General features: G+C 45.0%; 1 protein-coding gene across 1 annotated transcript in view; it reads right to left on the bottom strand.

Annotated features, from left to right (window-relative positions):
* The window catches only part of ext1c (exostoses (multiple) 1c), an 89215-nt gene extending 70406 nt beyond the window's left edge, over positions 1 to 18809 (bottom strand). Inside the window, exon 1 of the mRNA XM_080006294.1 lies at positions 17621 to 18809. Within this exon, the coding sequence (XP_079862420.1) occupies positions 17621 to 18567 (947 nt within the window). The 5' untranslated portion in view covers positions 18568 to 18809. The remainder of the gene's footprint in view (positions 1 to 17620) is intronic.
* Positions 18810 to 19292: the final 483 nt, after the last annotated feature.

The following is a 19292-nucleotide window of genomic DNA, read 5'->3' as shown; positions in this document are numbered from 1 at the left end:
GATAAGTACCAATGGTTTTAGAGACGATATTAAGGATTCATTAGGATGTTTCTCCCCCGTTTCCCTCCCTCCATCTCCAGGATCTCACCACGTTTGGCGGCGGCGAGGGCGAAGGTCAAGTGGAAGCGATTGAGAACTGGGTAAACAAGTGGAAAAACAGGCTGGTGGAGAGCAGCATTTAGACTCCTTCTTTAAGGCATACAGCCTCTGTCTCTCCCTCTCTCCACCCCTCTCTCCCAGAGCCTTTCTGCTCCAGTTGGCCTGGACAAAAGGGAGTGAGGATGCCAGGGGCGCTTCCCGCGATGATCTCTGTGATTGTGGACGGGGCAGATTAAGGCTGCGATTAGGACACCGAATGGGCACCCATTAAGAGGGACGTCCATTGTAGGTGGAGGGATGGAGTGGAGGGCTTGAGGCCCCCCGAGGATCCCAAAATGGGACCTCCTTAAGAAAGCTGATAGGCACCTGACAGGCCGGAGCCACCCCCTCGATAAAGACAGGAGCCTAAATAGGAGGCACCCAACCAAGGAAGAAACCAAATACCGGTAACACCATCAGGGCCAAGGTGGAGAGATTAGATGGAGGGATGGGAGTTTACTGTGTTTTAGAGAACTCTGTAAAAAAGTACTATTAAGTATATGCATGGGACTTATATCAACTAGATATATACGTAATTTTTGTAATGAATATTTTTATGCATTTCATTGTATTTATTGTTCATTTTATTTATTTATTTTTTTACTTTATTTTACTATAGTTTTACATGAACATCTCTCTCTCTCTGTTGTATACACTATGTAAACTTTAGTTTAAAATACTTGCCGTTTTGAATTTACAGAGTTTGCGGGGTTTCAAATCTTCTTTTTCAAAAAGATTTGAAAGAAAACGGTTTCATATTAATTTGGCAAAAACCAGAGGTGGATAACTCCAGGACGAGAAATATTTTTCCATGTTTTGGCTCCAGCCCTGGACCGATCCATTAGTTGGACTTCTGTGTCCAACAAGGTTGCCCCAAAATCCTGGAATGGTCGGACGGTCAGTCCCTTCTTTTCAGCTCCCTTTTTCAAAAACAGATACAAATCAAAATCTTTCATCACCGAGTCCATTGAGTTCCCCCTACCTGAACCTGGGTGTAAACGATAGGAAATGGCAATCCTCCCCAACGGCGACGGCAATGTTTATTAATACAGTTAGCGAGACATAACACAGCCTGCAGTCACAGGTTTACAACCAGGACCCAGGCCCAGGTCCACCAGCACTGCTTACAATGTCCCGAAAAATGTCCATGTCCATTTGGTTCCCCCCGATGAGAGGCTGAACACTTAGTAAATAATAAATACTACCATCATCCGGGCCAAGAGAAATGTTTGGACAGCAAGCTTTCAGGACGGCCATTTTGGTCCCCAGGTATTTGTGAACACACAAAAATATACTCTCTCTGGCCGTCTAGTCAATCATGACGGATAGACAGACGGACCGATAGATGCTATATTACCCCCAAAAAATAGCTGAAAAATTGAAAATATACTGTACAATAAACCTAAAAGTTAACTAGATGGTAGAACATCTTAAAATATACAGTAAACCTAAAATAATTAGAATAAAAAATGGAAACCTACAAATACAACGGACAGTAAAAATGATGAACAATGATGAACAATAAATATAAACCGAAAATGGAACATAATGCAAATAAACCTTAAAAAAATGTATTGCTTTTTGTTAATTTTTCAGATTGATATTTATGGGTCCAGCCTGCAGTCACTTGTTGTTATTGTAATTGGAAAAAATTCTCAGAATTTTGAAGCCTTAAACTACCTGGAAAACCAACTTCTGCATAACACACAAACACGATTAGGTCTTGTTTGGACCCTGCTGTCACAAAGACCTTCTTATTGAAGTTTCCAAATCGATCCACATACGGAGCAGATATTCGCGAAAAACCAAACTACTTTGACCTCAAATATTCAGTTGGTCTTGGTTAACCGACACGTCACACGTCTCGTTCTAAAATGAACGAGATGAGATTTACAGTGAGACGCTTTATGACGTCATCATATTATTTACTATGAATGTACAGATTCGGATTGAGAATGTCCAGTTGGACCGTGTCCAGTGGGCGGCGTGGACTTGGTCATACTGTAGTTTTTAGAAGTTACCAAACTATTGATTTACGTGTATAATTATATCGCTTCGTACCTGGTAGAGGTCAGCAGATCTGTAGAGTGATATATTAAATCCGTGGTCCACATTACTTCTCCGGATTAATGAAAAAAATTATGGAAAATAATCCTTGAAATGTCGTCAGCGCGTCCCTCAAAAACACTGTACTGTGCAACTAAGTGATGAGTTCAAAATCCAAAGTGGCGTCGGAAAAATCTAAGCCGTGCAATTGTAATCTACCGTCACAGAAACTGGGGATGTACTTAAATGCAGCCAGGGTCTCGTTTGAAAATGAACGAGATGAGATTTACAGTAAGAGGCTTTATGACTTCATCATATTAATCTCATAATATCATATATTTACCATAAATGTAAAGATTCCAATTGAGAATGTCCAGTTGGACCGTGTCCAGGGTGTGGAGTGGACCGAGTCATTCTGTAGTTGTTCGAAGTTGCCGAACTATGGATTGACGTGTATATTTATATAGCTTCTTACCTGATAAATGTCAGTAGGTCGGTTAGATTAATATTTTCAATCCGTGGTCCCCATTACTTTGCCAAATTAATAAAAACTACAATAAACAGTAATCCACAGGGTTTGTCACGGCGTTCACTGGAAAGAAGTGAGATGTGTGACTGAGTGATGTGTTCAAAATCCAGCGAGGCAATGGTAATAGACATACAACGTTTTTCACTTTTCATGGAAACATAACTTACAAAAAATGTCATTGAAGTGAAGTATACTCAAATCAACTTAACACATACATAACATAATTTAAACTGTTATAGTAAATCTACGTGAATATTTCACAGTTGACGTAAAACAGACAATGTCATCTCACGTCACTGACACTGCGGATATTTCAATGCATTCAAGGTGAAGATAAGATCAAAGATAAGAATCATAAGATATAGTTGAAAATAAAAAATAGAATACTTTGTTTGTAATAGACGTCATGTATAAACAAACAAACTGATGACTCCAAAATGCTCCCGGACCTACACTCTGTATTCCCCAAACTACAATGCAACAATGCTCCAAGCTTAATCTCCAACGCACGGTGTCACACACAACCTCAACTCTTCCTGTGCAGCAAATCCAATCTGCCTGCATTAAATGGATCTCCTTGAAATCCTTTCAAAACAAATGGAAGAGTCTGCTTTCGGGGACTGGACCGGGGATCTGTCACTTACATTATCGGTTTTCCCGAAAAACCAAAAGTGTGTCTTCAGATAACGGACGGATGACATTTGAAAAAATCTGCAATTACTGTAAAAACTGGTGCAATGACAGACATGGGGGTCAAGGAACGACAGGATCAATAACCCAAAGTACCTGTACGACGCATTTTCTACAGAATAGAGGTGAGGGTGGATGTCCATTTAAGCTTGCTTTAACGAATTACTCTCAATAGTAACTCTCTAACACATTGCAAAATAAATTCATGACAGTTTTATCTACCATAATAATAAGTATCCATGAATATAGGTGGAAAAAATGTACATAGAAGTGAAACAAAAACATTAAATCTTCGATATTGAGACAATAAAAATGGAGAAAAGCTGTCCGGTCTGTCAGGGCGACTTTGGAAAGAAAAATAAGTAAAGTAAAACTATCCAGATTTGGTACTTCATTCTTCTGCCCAAAAACTATTATCATCATCATCACCATACGGTAGGGTTGCAACGGCTCACCCAACTCACAGTTCTGATCGTATCACGGCTTTGAGTCACTCACATTTTGCGGAACAGCAAAAAAAAGAAAAAAGAAAGGGAGACAAATGTAACTTTGCTCCCCATTTACTCTGTAAAACAATTAAAGCAAGGAACTTGGTCAAAAATGAAAACAACATACAAGATGTCCAATGTTTAAATCATTTTGGACATAATATAATAATATTTTAAGATTACATATATAGGTTTCCGACGGAAACCTGGCTTCATGCTGGTGAACTAACCCCTTTCTCCGAACTCCTTCATCCTGAGTGTGAATGTGGCAGTTTCACCTACAACCCGCCACCCTAGAGGCGTGTTCAGGGACCTCCGGCGCAGAGACACAGACGACGGGGGCTGTAGACACCAGTTTATTGTAGAGCGTGGGCCAGTTGGAATTAACCAGGAGCAGATAGACATGTGTCATGACAGGGGCTCCTCTCCTGAGTGAGTGTGGGGATGGGGGTTCTACCTGCTGCTCTTTATAACCAACCAATGAGCAACAGGTATGCAGCCACCCTGATCCCAGTCACCTAGATCCAGGTCAGGTGTGGCTGCTCAAACCACACCATCCCCACACCACAGTGAATTTTCTCATCTCACCTCGGACCACAGGAAAGGGTGGGGGGCTAGCACCAGTTTTCAAATCGTCCTCTGTCGGCAGACGCCGTCTGACTCGTACTCAAGTTTTGAGCAGCAATTTGAAATAAAACTTATTTCTCCAGTACTAAACGTGGTGGTGCACCGACCACCTAAGTCTCACAAAGCCTTTATACAGGAATTTGTAGACTTGTTGGCGGTCTGGAAGTTCTATCAAATTGGCTGTCATATTTTAATTGTCTGTGATTTTAATATACATGCATGCTGTGTAAACAGATCTCTGGCCAAAGACTCTAATCTCATTGACTCTTTTTACCTCCCTCAGTCTGTGAATGGCCCAACGCATGCAAAGGTTCACGAACTGGACCTGGTGCTGTCCTTTGGTTTATCTGTATGTATTCGTGAAATCAGATGTATTTCATGTATTTCATATACATGTATATTAGATTGTCTTGTTTTCTGCTACAGCCCCTTATTCTAATGTTCCTTCTTGTGTTCCTGCACGCCGCCTGCGTTCCATTACTCCTCTAACTGCATCCCAGTTTTATGATATTTTTAAAGTCTTAAAGACTTTTTAACCTGGGCAGTTACGGCGATCTCAATGCCAAGGAGCTTATCGACCTTTTGTGGCCGTGGCTAAATGAAACTACCCACACTTTCAGACGTGCTTGTAGACGCGCCAAGAGAAAGTGGAAGAAGGACAAGCTCCAAGTCTCCTTAGGAATTCTGCAGGAGTGCTTATCTAATTACCAGAGAGTTGTAAAATCTCCAAAAACAGAGTTTATATCTAAAATTGACTCCGTGAACAGCCATAAACCTCGGGTCCTCTTTAACACTTTAAATGATCTCATGAATCCCCATCTTACACGGTGTATTGTGCCAATCCCTACACTCAAAACTTTCAGAATTGTTTTATTGATAAGACTTCTGCTTTTAGATCTTCTCCCACTTCCTTTTCCGTTGACCCGTCAGTCGTCCCTTTGTGTTAAACCAATATCATTATCCTTCTTACCAGAGGTAGTTATTCATCTACGGCCTACAAGTTGTCCCCGAGATAGCGTTCCCTCTCGCCTTCTTCAACTCATTTTTAATACTGTTGTCATTAATTGTATTAAAAGTATTCTTGTTTTAATGAATACCTCTCTTACTTCAGGGTGTGTTCCAGCTGCTTTTAAACATGCTGTAGTACAGCCTCGTATCAAAAAGAGAAACGTGGACCCCTCCGTTCTCTCCAACTACTGCCCAATCTCTAAATTACCTTTTTTGTCCAAGGTCCTGGAGAAAATTGTTATATCCAACTTCAAACATGTCTAGATGACCATGGCATTCAAGAAAAGTTTCAGACTGGTTTTAAACAATGTCACAGTACCGAAACAGCACTTTCAAGAGTCTTTAATGACCTTCTTTTAACTGCGGACTCAGGGAAATCGGCTATTTAATTGCTTTTGGATCTGACAGCTGCCTTTGACAGTGGATCATAGTATCCTTTTATCACGTCTCGAACACTGCGTAAAAGGTATCGAAGGTACTGCCTTAAATAGTTCCAGTCTTACCTGTCACAAAGGAAGTTCTCAGTATAGTGAGGCGAGTATTGTTCTACCACGGCCCCACTGACTCGTGAGGTCCCTCAAGGCTCAACGCTTTGGGCCCGGTCCTCTTTTCATTATATATGCTGCCCTCGGGGTCGCTTTTGAAGAAACACAACATTCCTTTTCATTGTTTTGCTGGCGACAAATCTATCGGCCTATCCAAACTAAAAGTAACGATTCTATGCAGTCCCAGCTTGATTGTTTAAATGGTACCTGGATGGAGTTAAATGTTCTCCATCTTAATGAGAATAAAACTGAAATTGTGGACAAACTGGCCTAGTGGAGAGTTGCGATGCTCTTGGCCCTTTAGCTTCTTACAATCGCTCCGCTGTCAAGAATATTGGTGTAATTTTTGACAGCGCCCTTAAATTTGATAGACAGATTAGATCAGTTGTCAAAACCTACTTCTTCCAGCTAAGACTCCAAGCCAGGGTTAAGGCATATCTCTCTCCTAATGACCTTGAAAGAGTTATTCATGCTTTTATTACTTCTCTGTTGGACTACTGCCATTCTCTGTATGCGGGTATAGATAAATGTTCTCTAAATCGTCTGCAACTAGTACAAAACGCAGCTGCTCATCTACTAAGCGAAACCAGAAAGCATGAACATATAACACCAGTATTGGCATCCTTCCACTGGCCTCCTGTCTACTTTAGGATTGATTTTAAGATTTTATTGCTTGTTTTTAAGGTTTTCAATGGGCTGGCGCCACCATATCCTGCTGAACTCGTCCACCACTATACTCCATCTAGAGCACGAAGGTCGACACACCCGGTGCTCCTGGATGTTCCCCGATCCAGGCTCAGAAATAGGAGACAGAGCCTTTGCAGTGGTGGCCCCTAATCTTTGGATAGCTTGCCTATACACATAAGAACTGCCCATACTATGGAAACCTTCAAGTCTCTGTTAAAAACACACTTTTATTCATTGGCATTCCCCTTGAGTTAACCGGTCAACGTGAAGGCTTTGTCTGTTGTGCCGCAATTCTTTTATTGATGTATTTTTTATTATTCCTTAATTTTATTTATTTCATTTCTCTTACTTTTTAATAATTTGTTTATCTTCATTTTAATGTGTATGGTTCTATTCCCTTTCATTTTTATTTGCTGTATACATTTTTAATTGAAGCTGTCCGATATAACTGTTTTACTGCATTCTATGGTGCTTCTGTATTATTCATGTATTCCATATTTCAAGCCTGTTCAGCACTTTGGTTGTTTTAAAACGTGCTATATAAATAAACTTTGATCAATATGGTGGACACACAGACGCGCATTTACATGCTGTAAAGAAGCAGCAACGTAGCGTGACATACCATAAATCAATCATTATGCTTCAGAGTAAAACACAGCAGCACCTGTCTCGTCTATCTTCTTTTCACTGCAACTCTGCAGCAAGATTTATGGAATTATTAGTTTAAAAAGTAACAGCAGCAGTAAAGCTGTATTTCACTATGATGGTTACATTTTGCAATGAATCCACGGTTCACATGCGAGCCAAACCACGGTGGGGGGGATGCGTACAGACCACGGATCAACTATGTTCCGTTACACCACTGCCATACGGTATTTCAGATTAAAACAATACCAGGGTCAGTGATTAGCCGTGGGAACTGCTCGCTGTGAGGCTGCAGCCGCTTGAAAGTGTCCAGATTTAGATTAGAAGGAACCTGGTTTGACACTCCAAGACCGACACAAGAACCTAAGACCTTCTTCCATCTCCGCACCTCCTCACCCTGCAGCCTGCAACAGGCAACCTACAGCCTGCAGCCAACAGCCTACAGCCTGTAACCTGCAGCCTGTAACCTGCAGCCTACAGCCTGCAGCCTACAGCCTGCAACCTGCAACCTGCAACCTGCAGCCTAAAGCCTGCAACCTACGGCCTGCAACCTGCAAGCTGCACCCTACAGCCTAGGCCTTCAATCTTCAGCCTGCAGCCTGCAACATGCAGCCTGCAACATGCAGCCTGCAACATGCAACCTGCAACCTGCAACATGCAACCTGCAACCTGCAACCTGCAACGTACAGCCTGCAGCAAATTGTCTGCAGGATGCAATCTGCAAAATCCATATGCCTCCATATTGACTAAATAACAAATAGACATATGTATTCGGCATGTACAGTAATAATGTGATCTTACGGTTTTACAAAATAATAGCAATCTGCTAAAATAAATGTCATATCACATTATGTAATAACTGTTATTATGGCTGTCATGATAATGAAATTTTAGTTGATGATTAATTGTCATACTTGCTATTAACTAACATTGAGTTTTACTAATATCGGCTTAAAAACCCCATACAATTTGGATGGAAAGGTGTGATTGCAAAATCTTTCCACGATGAAATCGATGACTTTATGAAAAGGTCGCTATCTGCTCAAATAATTGTGATCAGACAATTATGTATTAACTATAATAATAATAATAATAATAATAATAATAATAATAAAATACACTTTATATATATATAGCACTTTTCTCCACAAGGTTACAAAGTGCTCCAGAAAAGAAAAACATCACGACAACAACAGCACGGATAAAAACAATACAGATAAAAGAACAGCAGATAAAATGAAACAAATAAAAACAACAGGGATAATAAAACAATGTGGGATAAAATAAAGTTAAGAAAATTTAAAATGCCAGGAGTCAAATGATAAAACCCAGTAAGAAAATATTTTAACTTATATGAATTATTCGTGATCACTTTCCTGTAAAATAAAGTTTTAAGAAGAGGTTTAAAAGAAATGAAAGAAAAGCTCAAATATTTCGTCATGCATTTCATTTTTTTTTTTTATATACAACTCCATACACTGCAGTGGTCTCTTGAAGACCTGAACTTACATCCCAAATATAAATGTACGGAGACAACACATCAAGTTGACGGAGGCGGTAAAGTCGTGCAAAGTTACCACCGAAGCCATATTTTAAATCCAGGAAAAACCCTGAAAATAATCCCAAATATTTGCCTGTAATGTGTGACTGTATCAGCTCTGATGCTCCGTTTATCTGCACATCGCACGGATGGATGTCGCACCGGTTTTCATCTTTATGAAAAAAAAAACCGACCGATCGTGTGCGAGGACAATGGCGTGTTGGCGTGTTGGCGTGCGAGCGTCAGCGGAGGCTTCTCCTCGGCTGTGCATGAATAAAAGATGGCCGCTCTACGTCCACGGCACCGTCCCCAGCACACTGTCACGTACAGTAAGAGACGGTGAGCGGAGAAAGGAACATTTGTTCTGTCTGGGTCGGGGGGGAGACAGGTAGAAAGAAAAGAAAGAAGGAGAGATCTGCGCACGCTGTCCGTCTAAATTAAATTCCATTTCTGTTAGAATGTGAATTGACGATACAAAAGTGTACTGTTTAGCCGGGTTTTTTTTCTTCTATATTTAGCTGCTCCATCGTTAGGAGTTCCCCTGAACGCAGCATGGCTTACAGCTCTCCGAATTCCCCTGAACGCAGCATGGCTTACAGCTCTCCGAATTCCCCTGAACGCAGCATGGCTTACAGCTCTCCGAATTCCCCTGAACGCAGCATGGCTTACAGCTCTCCGAATTCCCCTGAACGCAGCATGGCTTACAGCTCTCCGAATTCCCCTGAACGCAGCATGGCTTACAGATTTCCGAAATTCCCATGAACGCCGCTCCAAGCATCTTCCCGCTTCGAGCGTTCGGGCCGCGTCCACGTCTTCCGAAGTCGATCACGGATTGCGTCGTTCTCGCAGACGGATAATAAAAAAAAAAACAAATGTGAGTGATGAGCAATGAGTCACCAAATATACTTTGGCGGCCGTGAATATACCTGGGCCTTCCAAGTAAAGTCTATGTGTGGGGAACCCTGGACAGACACGGGGCCTTGTAACCCGTCAGGAGGGCTGTAAGGTATATCACCATGTCAGACCGATAAATCGGTGCATCCGTGGTTTGATTGTTTATTGTTGATTAAAAAAGGTTTAATATTGCTTGTTTATTGCCTTCTATCTTATAACCATTTATTGAATGAAGCAACGTTTGGTCAAAGGGCCGTCATCAGGCTAACATATTATGAAAATATTAATTATTAAGAATATTTACCTCGTGAAGCATTGCTTGATTCAATATTGATTTTAAATAAATTTTAAGCGTCTATAATGTATTTTAATTGCAAGTTTAGACAGTGTAACCTTTCTTTTTTGGAATACTTTGAGGGCTGCACCTAAATCCGTTAAATTGTGATTGGGTTGTTTTTTTTGTACTTGACCTAAAGGGCTGGGTGTAAACGCTAAGTTATCCTTTATCTTCATTCGGTGGCATCGTGAAACTGAGACATTCATATTATGATGCGTCATTTCACCATCAATTGTGCATCATAACAGTGAAAGGGACGATGAGGAAAGAATAGAGACACAATATGTCACACTTTGAGACCTGGAGCGATGGAGGGAGTTCATTTATTCTACAAAGTAGGTTTTGAAATATTACCTTGCAGGTGGTCCTTTAATTTGACACTACCAAAATCAGATGGAGATTGTTGCTTGTGGTTGAATTGTTACTATATATAGATATATTATACTTTAACACAAAACTATATATATATATATATATATATATATATATATATATAATTATTAATTTTTTTCTGTTGTATTTCACCGTTTTTTTGTGCATTTTTATGACAAAGATTTTTTATTTAAATTTAAATCAAGTTTTAGGTGCTTTGATGTGATTATTTTATAGAAATACAGAACTCAGCGAGAGCGATGATGAGTGAGAACCATGCAGAGGGACGGTGGGAACGAGCAGAAAGATGAAAATGAGGGAGGGAGGGAGGGAGGGAGGGAGAGAGGGAGGGAGGGAGGGAGAGATGGAGGAAAGAGGAAGGAATGTGGCCTTCACCCATTTCTCAGCAACAGCGAAGAGACAGACTGACCACGCATAGCCACCCATACCAACACACACACACACACACACACACACACACACACACACACACACACACACACACACACACACACACACACACACACACACACACACACACACACACCGCAGCCCTCTCCAGAGTCACTTTTCCACAGTACACTCATTACTGTACGGCGGGTGTAGCGTTTCCCACCGCTTTAGCAGAATTTAGACACACACACAATCAGTCAAACACGCGTGCACACGCCCACTAGTGACCAAACTCACATATTTTTGTAAATTTCGGGAGGAGAGGCAAAAGGAGCGGTGAGGACGGGACAAGGACGATTCCAGGCCTTGAATCCTCTCCAGGGCGTCTCCAAGCTCCTTCAAACTCACTTTTGGAACGAGTTTATTTAACCAAACTTCTAACCGAGGGGAACGCTGTTTTCCCATAACCCAGCGGTTGGCTCCTTCCCCATTGGCTCAAAGGCTGTGACAAAATAAAACCCAAAAATATATAAAGACATTTTTTTTAGATCATCCTCTTTTTATTTTGTTTAAATATTTTGCCATCGTAAAAAAAGAAAACGAGAAAATTTTCACACAGTAAAATTTGTTTCTTCGGCCAAACAGTGCACGTGGGTCGCTCGGCCGCTAACGCCCCGTCGCGCACCGGCAGGTACCGCTGGCTCGGCCGGTGCGTCGGTGCAGCGCCCCCTAGTGACCAGGGTAACACGGCTACCGCTGCAGAGGAGGCGGCTGAAGGAGGAAAAACCCCAAATTCAGTGATACTCAGACGCCATCATTTGCTTCCATGGCCCGCGCTGCCCGTTCCCAGTGTGCCCCATCTGCAGAGACCAGTTCCCCCAACAACCTGGAGATGGTTCACAAACTGCAGCCATTAGTATTTTGGAGAGTTCTCTCTCTCTCTCTCTCTCTCTCTCTCTCTCTCTCTCTCTCTCTCATCAACCTTGAGTCCCGTCCTGGAAGGTCATGAATAATGACCCGCGCATTTCGATGTCGAGCCGATGTGCGCCGAGGCGTCGTCATGGCAACTGTTTAGGCCAAACGTGGAGGCGCAGCGTTCCGCCGTTACACCTCCCTCCCTCCCCTCCGCTCACTCTGTTATCTCATCCCTCCATCATCAACCGCACCACCCACTCCCACTGCAGAAAGCCTCAAATTAAACATTTATATTATTTATTATTTTGTGGTGCTGGACCTCCCACGCGCCTCCTCTAATCACATCATAACATTGGGATGAAATAAAAAGATAAGGGAGCTTTGAAAAGGGGGGATTCTGAAGATGCAGATAAATGACTGTTGCACGCCACACAACAATAACGGTGAGCTCGTTTCCTTGGTTCCTAGCTCGTTTCCTTGGTTCCTAGCTCGTTTCCTTGGTTCCTAGCTTGTTTCCCACCTTGTTTCTAAGCTTGTTTCTTTGTTTTGAGGTTTCCTAGCTTATTTCTTTGTTTCCTATCTTGTTTGCTTCCTCGTTTACTAGCTGGTTTCCTTTGTTTCTTTCCTTGTTTCCTCCCTAGTTTATCCGCTGGTTTCTAACCTTGTTTATTTGTTTTCCTACCTTATTCTACATCAGGAGGCTTGTGTGTGTGTGTGTGTGTGTGTGTGTGTGTGTGTGTGTCCGTATTCCGTGTGTGTTTCACTCTTAATCCCCCCCTCCCCTCCACTCGTCCCTCTCTCGCCTTTTCACACGTTTTCCTCATTAACATTCACTGTACAATGCCGCACTCAGAACTCTCTAAAAGTGAAGGGGAAACTAGGCCATTAGGCTGAACGGCAGCATCCCTATCTCACCCTCTCTCTCCCTCCCTCCCTCTCTCCCACCATCGCCCCCTTCTTTTCCCCTAGTCTGTCCACACAACGCCCACGGGCCTCGGCCGCTCAAAGGCCCCCGACAACGGCCCAAAAATGTATACAGGATGTGACACGTAGACGTCCATGAGCGCTGTCGTGTTTATTACGCTCATCACAAGTTAAGTTTGCCGTTAAGATCCCACAGTCATTCCCGGGCAGTTTTAAGCCCGTGCAGGACCCTCGGTAACGGTTGCCCCGGGCAACAAGTCACTGTGAGGTTTGTGCCGGTTGCCTAATTGCCAGATGTGAAACAAGTCAGAATGTTTAAATACGGATTATAATAATAGGGGGATCATTATCACTCAAATGTACAATGATTCAAATTCAGCAACCGTTTAGTCAGTCTTGCATCAACAGCTGCACGGTTGCCAACTTGGCGACTACTTCTAAAAGTTGGTGTCGGGGTTTGCAGAGTGAGATATGTTACAACAAATAGAATGGAAAGTCGGCACGTTTTAATGCCAGTAAATTGCTCTTATTGATAAGATGGACGTGGATTGTTTTGTGTATTTGTATTGTATTGTTATACTACGATACAGGCATAAAATTAACAAAACAGACAATTAAATGATTAATATAATTTATTTGCATGACAATTATATTATTCTTACTTTGTACCCCCGCATAGTATTATCTTTCTGAGCCTTGTTATTTTTATTTTATTTTGATTCGTATTATTCTATTCACTAACTGCATTACGATTTAGGAATCAGTTATATAACTATTGTGCATAATCTCCGGGTGCGATGCAAAGACATTTCACTGCATATATGTATGAACGTATGTTTATGTGACAAATAGACCTATTGCATCTTGAACCATCAGCTAAAATGTCTTCATCTCTTGTATGAACATTAAGGCTGCCCCCTGGAAGTCGACTCTTGAGTCGAGCAGTCGTTCGGGGAAAGTTCCCCCATTCCACGTTCCATAAGGAGACGTAAAATTAAATAACCTACATGGAAAATAAAAACACACTGTTCTGGCGCCCCATCGCTGGCGCGCGCCATTGGAGAGGGAGACGGGTGCGCAGAATGCACACCTGTTCACCGCTGGCGAATAGTCAAATATTCACATTGAACAGCCGAATCCGATTCGCCCAAAATTCTGAGTCAAGTACAGCGCTAATTAACTTGTACTCTCAAAATGTAATAAAAAAAAAAATCGGAATGAGGTTGTGGCAGTTCCGCCTGTTTTCAGGGCCCTCCCACACAGAGACACAGGCAGAGATGTTGCAAACACAACAGGTTATTGCAGAGGGTGGCACGTTGGAACAAGCTGAGAGCAGACGGACACGTGTCATGACAGAGGCTCTCCCAGTGTTTGCGTGGGGGCGGGTGATTTACCAGTTGCTCGTTGATCGCTCCGATGAGCAACAGGCGTACAGCCACCCCGATCACGGGCCCAATTACCTCGCCCCAAGACAGGTGTGGCTGCTCAAACCACACCACAGAGGTTAATCACACCCCACTGTGTTGCAATTTCAGGTATTATATTATGTAAAAATAAACTCAAATTAGGGAGAATACATAAAATTAAGGCTAATATCTTTTCATTGCAGTCAATTTAGACCATAAAATTATGTATCAGAATATGGAAATGTATTACGAAGACACACACACACACACACACACACACACACACACACACACACACACACACACACACACACACACGCACACACACACACACACACACTCTCTCTCTCTTAATCTTTGTCTTATTATGGCCTGTGGCCCTGGGAGATATTGTTTTAATTGACAACCATCCATTATCCACAGACAACCCCGTATAATTCTATTATTAATATAAAAACAGCCGCTAATTTAATGAAACGACTCTAATCAAATAACTACGCCATTTGTTAATTATTTCATCCAGGGAGACCCCCCCTCCCCGGCAGTTATCCCTCGCATTAACCCGGCCCAGCACACATGCACTACTACACAACACCCTTTATTGATTCCTCAGTTCCTCTTTCAAGTTCCCACCCGCCCCCGTCCTTCCCCCCCTCCCTATCCCACTCTCCCGCCGACCTTCCCTCCCTCCTCCTCCGTTCTCCCGTCTTGTCCGGGTCGCTCTGGGTTAATCCGCCGCTCGACCAGATGCAGGCGCTCATTAATCCCAAGCGACCCGCTAAGAGCCTCGCCGACTTCCTACACCACTTACGCTGACAGCCACAGTGGGCCACAGACGGTCGCACACTAGCACAGATGGCCACAGACGGCCACAGACAGCTACACACATCCACAGACAGCTACCCTTATGAACTTATATCCACAGACGGCGGCAGAAGTCACAGACAGGCACAGACAGCCACGCAGATGTCCCCACCACACCCAGACATCCACAGACAGTCAGGCTGCAAACTAACTGGGCGACCTTTGTTGCTTCTCCCCAACGGCTCTTGGAAGAAAAAAAAAAAAAAAAAAAAAAGTTGAAAGAGCGAAGCCAGAAATAGAGGAGGATGGCGGAGAGGGGACGGCGGCGCGGGAAGAGGGATGGGAGAACGAGGAGGGGAACCGGACAAGAGGTGCAAGACGCTTCACGCCCAATCGCAATCGTGACAAAAGCTGGAGATCTTAAAATTCCTGCACATGCGGGAGAAAAAAAAAAAAATGCTGACATTTTTAGGAAAGCGCAGAAATAACGGAAGCGGTCGAAGTCTTCATTCTAAAGATCACGTCCTTCCGGTTCTTCAGCTTGTTCGGGTGCCGAGGACAGCACTCAGCCGACGGTGGTCCCGCTCAGCTGTGACTTGGCTTTTCAAATCCCCCGCTTTCCTCCTTCGTTCATATCGTCTTGTCACAGTGTTATCCCCCACCCCCATTCATGTATTCATCCTCCCACCTGAGTCTACAGGCGTCTCACCCTATCCCCCAGAAACCCCAGCCTCCCCCCGCCTTCCTCCAAGGCTGTGCGAGGCAGGGAGATGATGGATGGACCCAAATCACACCCAATGCCGTCCTCCCTTTCCTCCCCTACCACACACCTCCGGCTCCCAGGCCCGGAGAGGGGCTCCAAAGAGAAGGAGAGAAGGGAGGAGGAGGAGGAGGAGAAATTAACCCATTTTTCTCCCCCCCCCACCACTGCGCCTTCCAAATCTACCGCAGAAATCTACCACCACCACCACCACCACCGTCATCACCATCCCACCTCTCACTATCCCTCCCTGTCGGACACCCCCACCGAACCCCCGCATTCTACCCCTGCGCCCACCCCTATTTTTCTGGGCTTAGGTGGAATAAATGAGCTCATTCATACAGTGCTGCGGCGCGGCGCCCCGCGCCCCCCGCCCCCTCAGTTCCATCCAATTCCAGGCTGGCCCAACGTAAACAAGCCCTTGCTCGCGAGTTAGAGCCGCTACGCAGTGTCAGCCGGGATAGGAAGACCACTGACCAGGCCTGAAGAGTGGCATTGTGCAGCTCCCTGACAGACGCTGGCTTCTTTGAGCGCATGGAACCACTTCCAACACTCACCACCACCCCTCCTCCTACTCCTCCGCCTCCTCCTCCGTAGGCACGGTTACGTTTGGGGTTTTGGGGGGGCCATGGCAGTTGGGTTCAGCCGTTGCCAGGAAAGTTCTATCAGACACTCGGAGGGGAAGGAGAAATCCTAATAAAGTGTTTCCATTGAACATACGTCGTCCCAAAAAATATATATAAAATAAATAAAAAGGCCAAAGCACAGCAGGGAGAACAGCGAAAAACAAGTTCCACAACTAGGTCTAGAACAACCATGCCGTAGATTAGCCCCATGAATGAGGGAGGTTTATTTATTTATGTTTTGCTTGTTTAAAAAAAGCGGAGCTCATAATGGTCGGCCGTCACCCCAAGCAACCTTTTTGTCTTGCGGTGCACTGGGGGAGTCTTCGCTGCTGATGCACTCTTCCAAAATATAAAGACCTATCGGTCATTGGTCTAATGAGGAAATTCTGGTCACTCGACAAAAAAAAAACCTGGCTGCTCTTTAAGTTTCACCGAAACTCATTTGCGCCGGACATAAAACGTTTTAATAACAAGCGGACCCGGCACTTCTGCACAGTCTGATTTCCACAGGGCAAGTAAAAAAAATGGTGCAATTAAGAAAAAGAAAAAAATAAGGAAAACAATGGCCGTGTGATAAAAGCCTAAAACCGAACCAAAACCTATTATATCGGGAATTCTTCATACTATTTTTTAGTTGCCGCAATTTATTTTTTATGTAAAGGAAAAATAATGGTCCATTGCACTAGAACCTCTCTTCGTGTCTATTACATGAGGTTACAGTTATCAGGAGGCCTCGCATCACGTCACAGCTCCTTTTTTAGCCGGATTTGGAATAGTGTTTTTATTAAAAACAGGATCGCCGTCGTAAACTGTGGCTCCTCGTCAAAATTTCCAAGTGTGTGCGCGGAGCTTTTCAAAGCAAATACACAAACACCGTAAAACGCAAACAGGGAATTTGCTGAGCTGTTAAAACAAAGAGAGAAAAACAACCGGCAAAGGCACAAAGCTGCTATTGACATTGCTTGGAGAGAGAAGAAAAAAACCCCCAAACAAACAAAACAATGACTGAATAGCAAAAATCCGCAAAATCTAAGAGGACCAATTAATCACTCAGCAAGTCCCTGAAGGACGAGCCGGTTAAAAATACAAGACTATTTCTTCATTAGGCGCCAGCACTGACGACAGTAGACCTTTTGAGCGTCTCTTGCTAAAAGCTGTTTTTGCAAAAGGACTTGACCGCCAGATGAACTCTCATTAAAAACGTCACTTCCCAGAACGCCCTCCGCCGGACCCCCGGGGGCCTTACCTCTCGTACTCCAGGTTGTCGTGATCGCAGCGGGCGTCCTTGTGCTTCTCCCAGTCTTTCCCGTGGCGACACGTCGTCAGGGAGACGATGTCCTTCCCGTTGTGGATGTGGTGCAAGGCGTTGCGGGTGTCGGAGCCGATGCCGGTCAGGTACCGCTTCCCCTTGAACATCAGCAGGTACTTCCTGCGCGGCGGGACGCTGTTCCTCACCAGCCAACCCCGCTCGCCCCCCTTCTGGGGGTGCTCCTTGGAGAACAAGGGGATGGAGACATCAAAGCCCGGCCTGAAGTGCTCCGTGTTCAGGCTGGCTTTAGCCAAGATGGCCTGGCCAATGTTGAAGCCCAGGTCCTCTGTGTAGTTAGGCCAAGTGCCGGAATACAAATTGAAAATCAGGTGGTTCCGCCCGTCGTTCCAGAGCGGGTAACCGCGGATACGTTCGTCCACATTGGACACAAACTGCCCCGAGAGCTGGTCCCGGTCCAGGGTGTCTATCCCCAGCACAAACAGGCAGGCCTCGCGGGGGTCCAGCGTATAGTAGCGCGACTCGGCTATGGAGGTCAGGATCTTCCTGTAGCTCTCTGACGCGCGCTCGCTCTTCTCCGAGGGGTACACGTACACCCTGAAGCCGTCCCGCCCCCGCCGGCGGCACCGGGAGAAGTCGAAGCAGGTCTCCATGCGGCAGCGGCTGTCCTTGTAGATGCCGGACCAGGCCTGCCGGCGCTGCTGGGGCGCCTCGGCCATCCCCGGGTCCGCCTGCAGCTCGTCCAGGTGGGCATAGCGGGGCAGGAAGGCCCGGTCCGTCCAGTTGGGCCAGGGCCGCAGCACCTCGGCCCGGTGGCGTGTCAGTAGCTGGAGCAGACGTACCTGGCCCCCTCCGCCCCAGTAGAAGAGGAGCAGCCAGCAGCACGCGCACAAGCCCAGCAGGACATACTTCTTACGCGCCTGCATGGGGGCCCGTCGCAGTCTCGAGCTGCTTTCTCTTGCTCTGCTTTCCCTGTCGCTGGCACTCCTCTGCCCCTCAGCTCCTTAGCCTCACAGGGGCGCGGGGATCAAACCCTAACTCTTAACAAGGCGGGTCCAAGACGGGACGCCATGTTGACGAGGACATCGCTACCTCCAAGTGTGGCCCAACACAGATAGCCATGGACATTGAAACACTCTGAGACACCTTGATCCGTACTCTCAGTCTCTCCCATGGGCCTGCCTCCCCCTCCCAACCACCACCCCCACTTGGTCTCAGATGCTTCTATTAGCCTGATTCAGCTGCCGCTGCCGCGTTTTTTCGGCCGAGACTGATGAAGGGCGATTTCTCTTCTGGCTCAGACCCTCCCCGCCGCCTCATGGCGCCCGGCGTGGCCGCTGTCTGCAGGGCTTCTCCTGGGGAGACAGGTAAACAAACAGCAGCACAGATCAGTTACACAGCCGGCCACGCCGATTCCACCGCAGTCCCCGGCGTCCAGACAAGGACGTCGGCATCAGTCGCAGGGACTAACGAGCACGTTGGAGCGGGAGACGTGATGAGACCGCGCTTTGTACTGGAGGCTCCCCGAGACACACCTTGGGGGCGTGCGCACGACCACACACACATTCACACACACACACACACACACACACACACACAGCTCACTGAGTCTTGGTGCTGAGGTGTGTGTCACTTGTGTTGTTTCTGAACA

Source organism: Zeus faber (genome assembly GCF_960531495.2).
Source record: "Zeus faber genome assembly, chromosome: 1".
In the NCBI taxonomy this organism is placed as follows: Eukaryota; Metazoa; Chordata; class Actinopteri; order Zeiformes; family Zeidae; genus Zeus; species Zeus faber.
The sequence above is the reverse complement of the archived record's forward strand: the minus strand, read 5'-3'. Positions and strand labels throughout refer to the sequence as shown.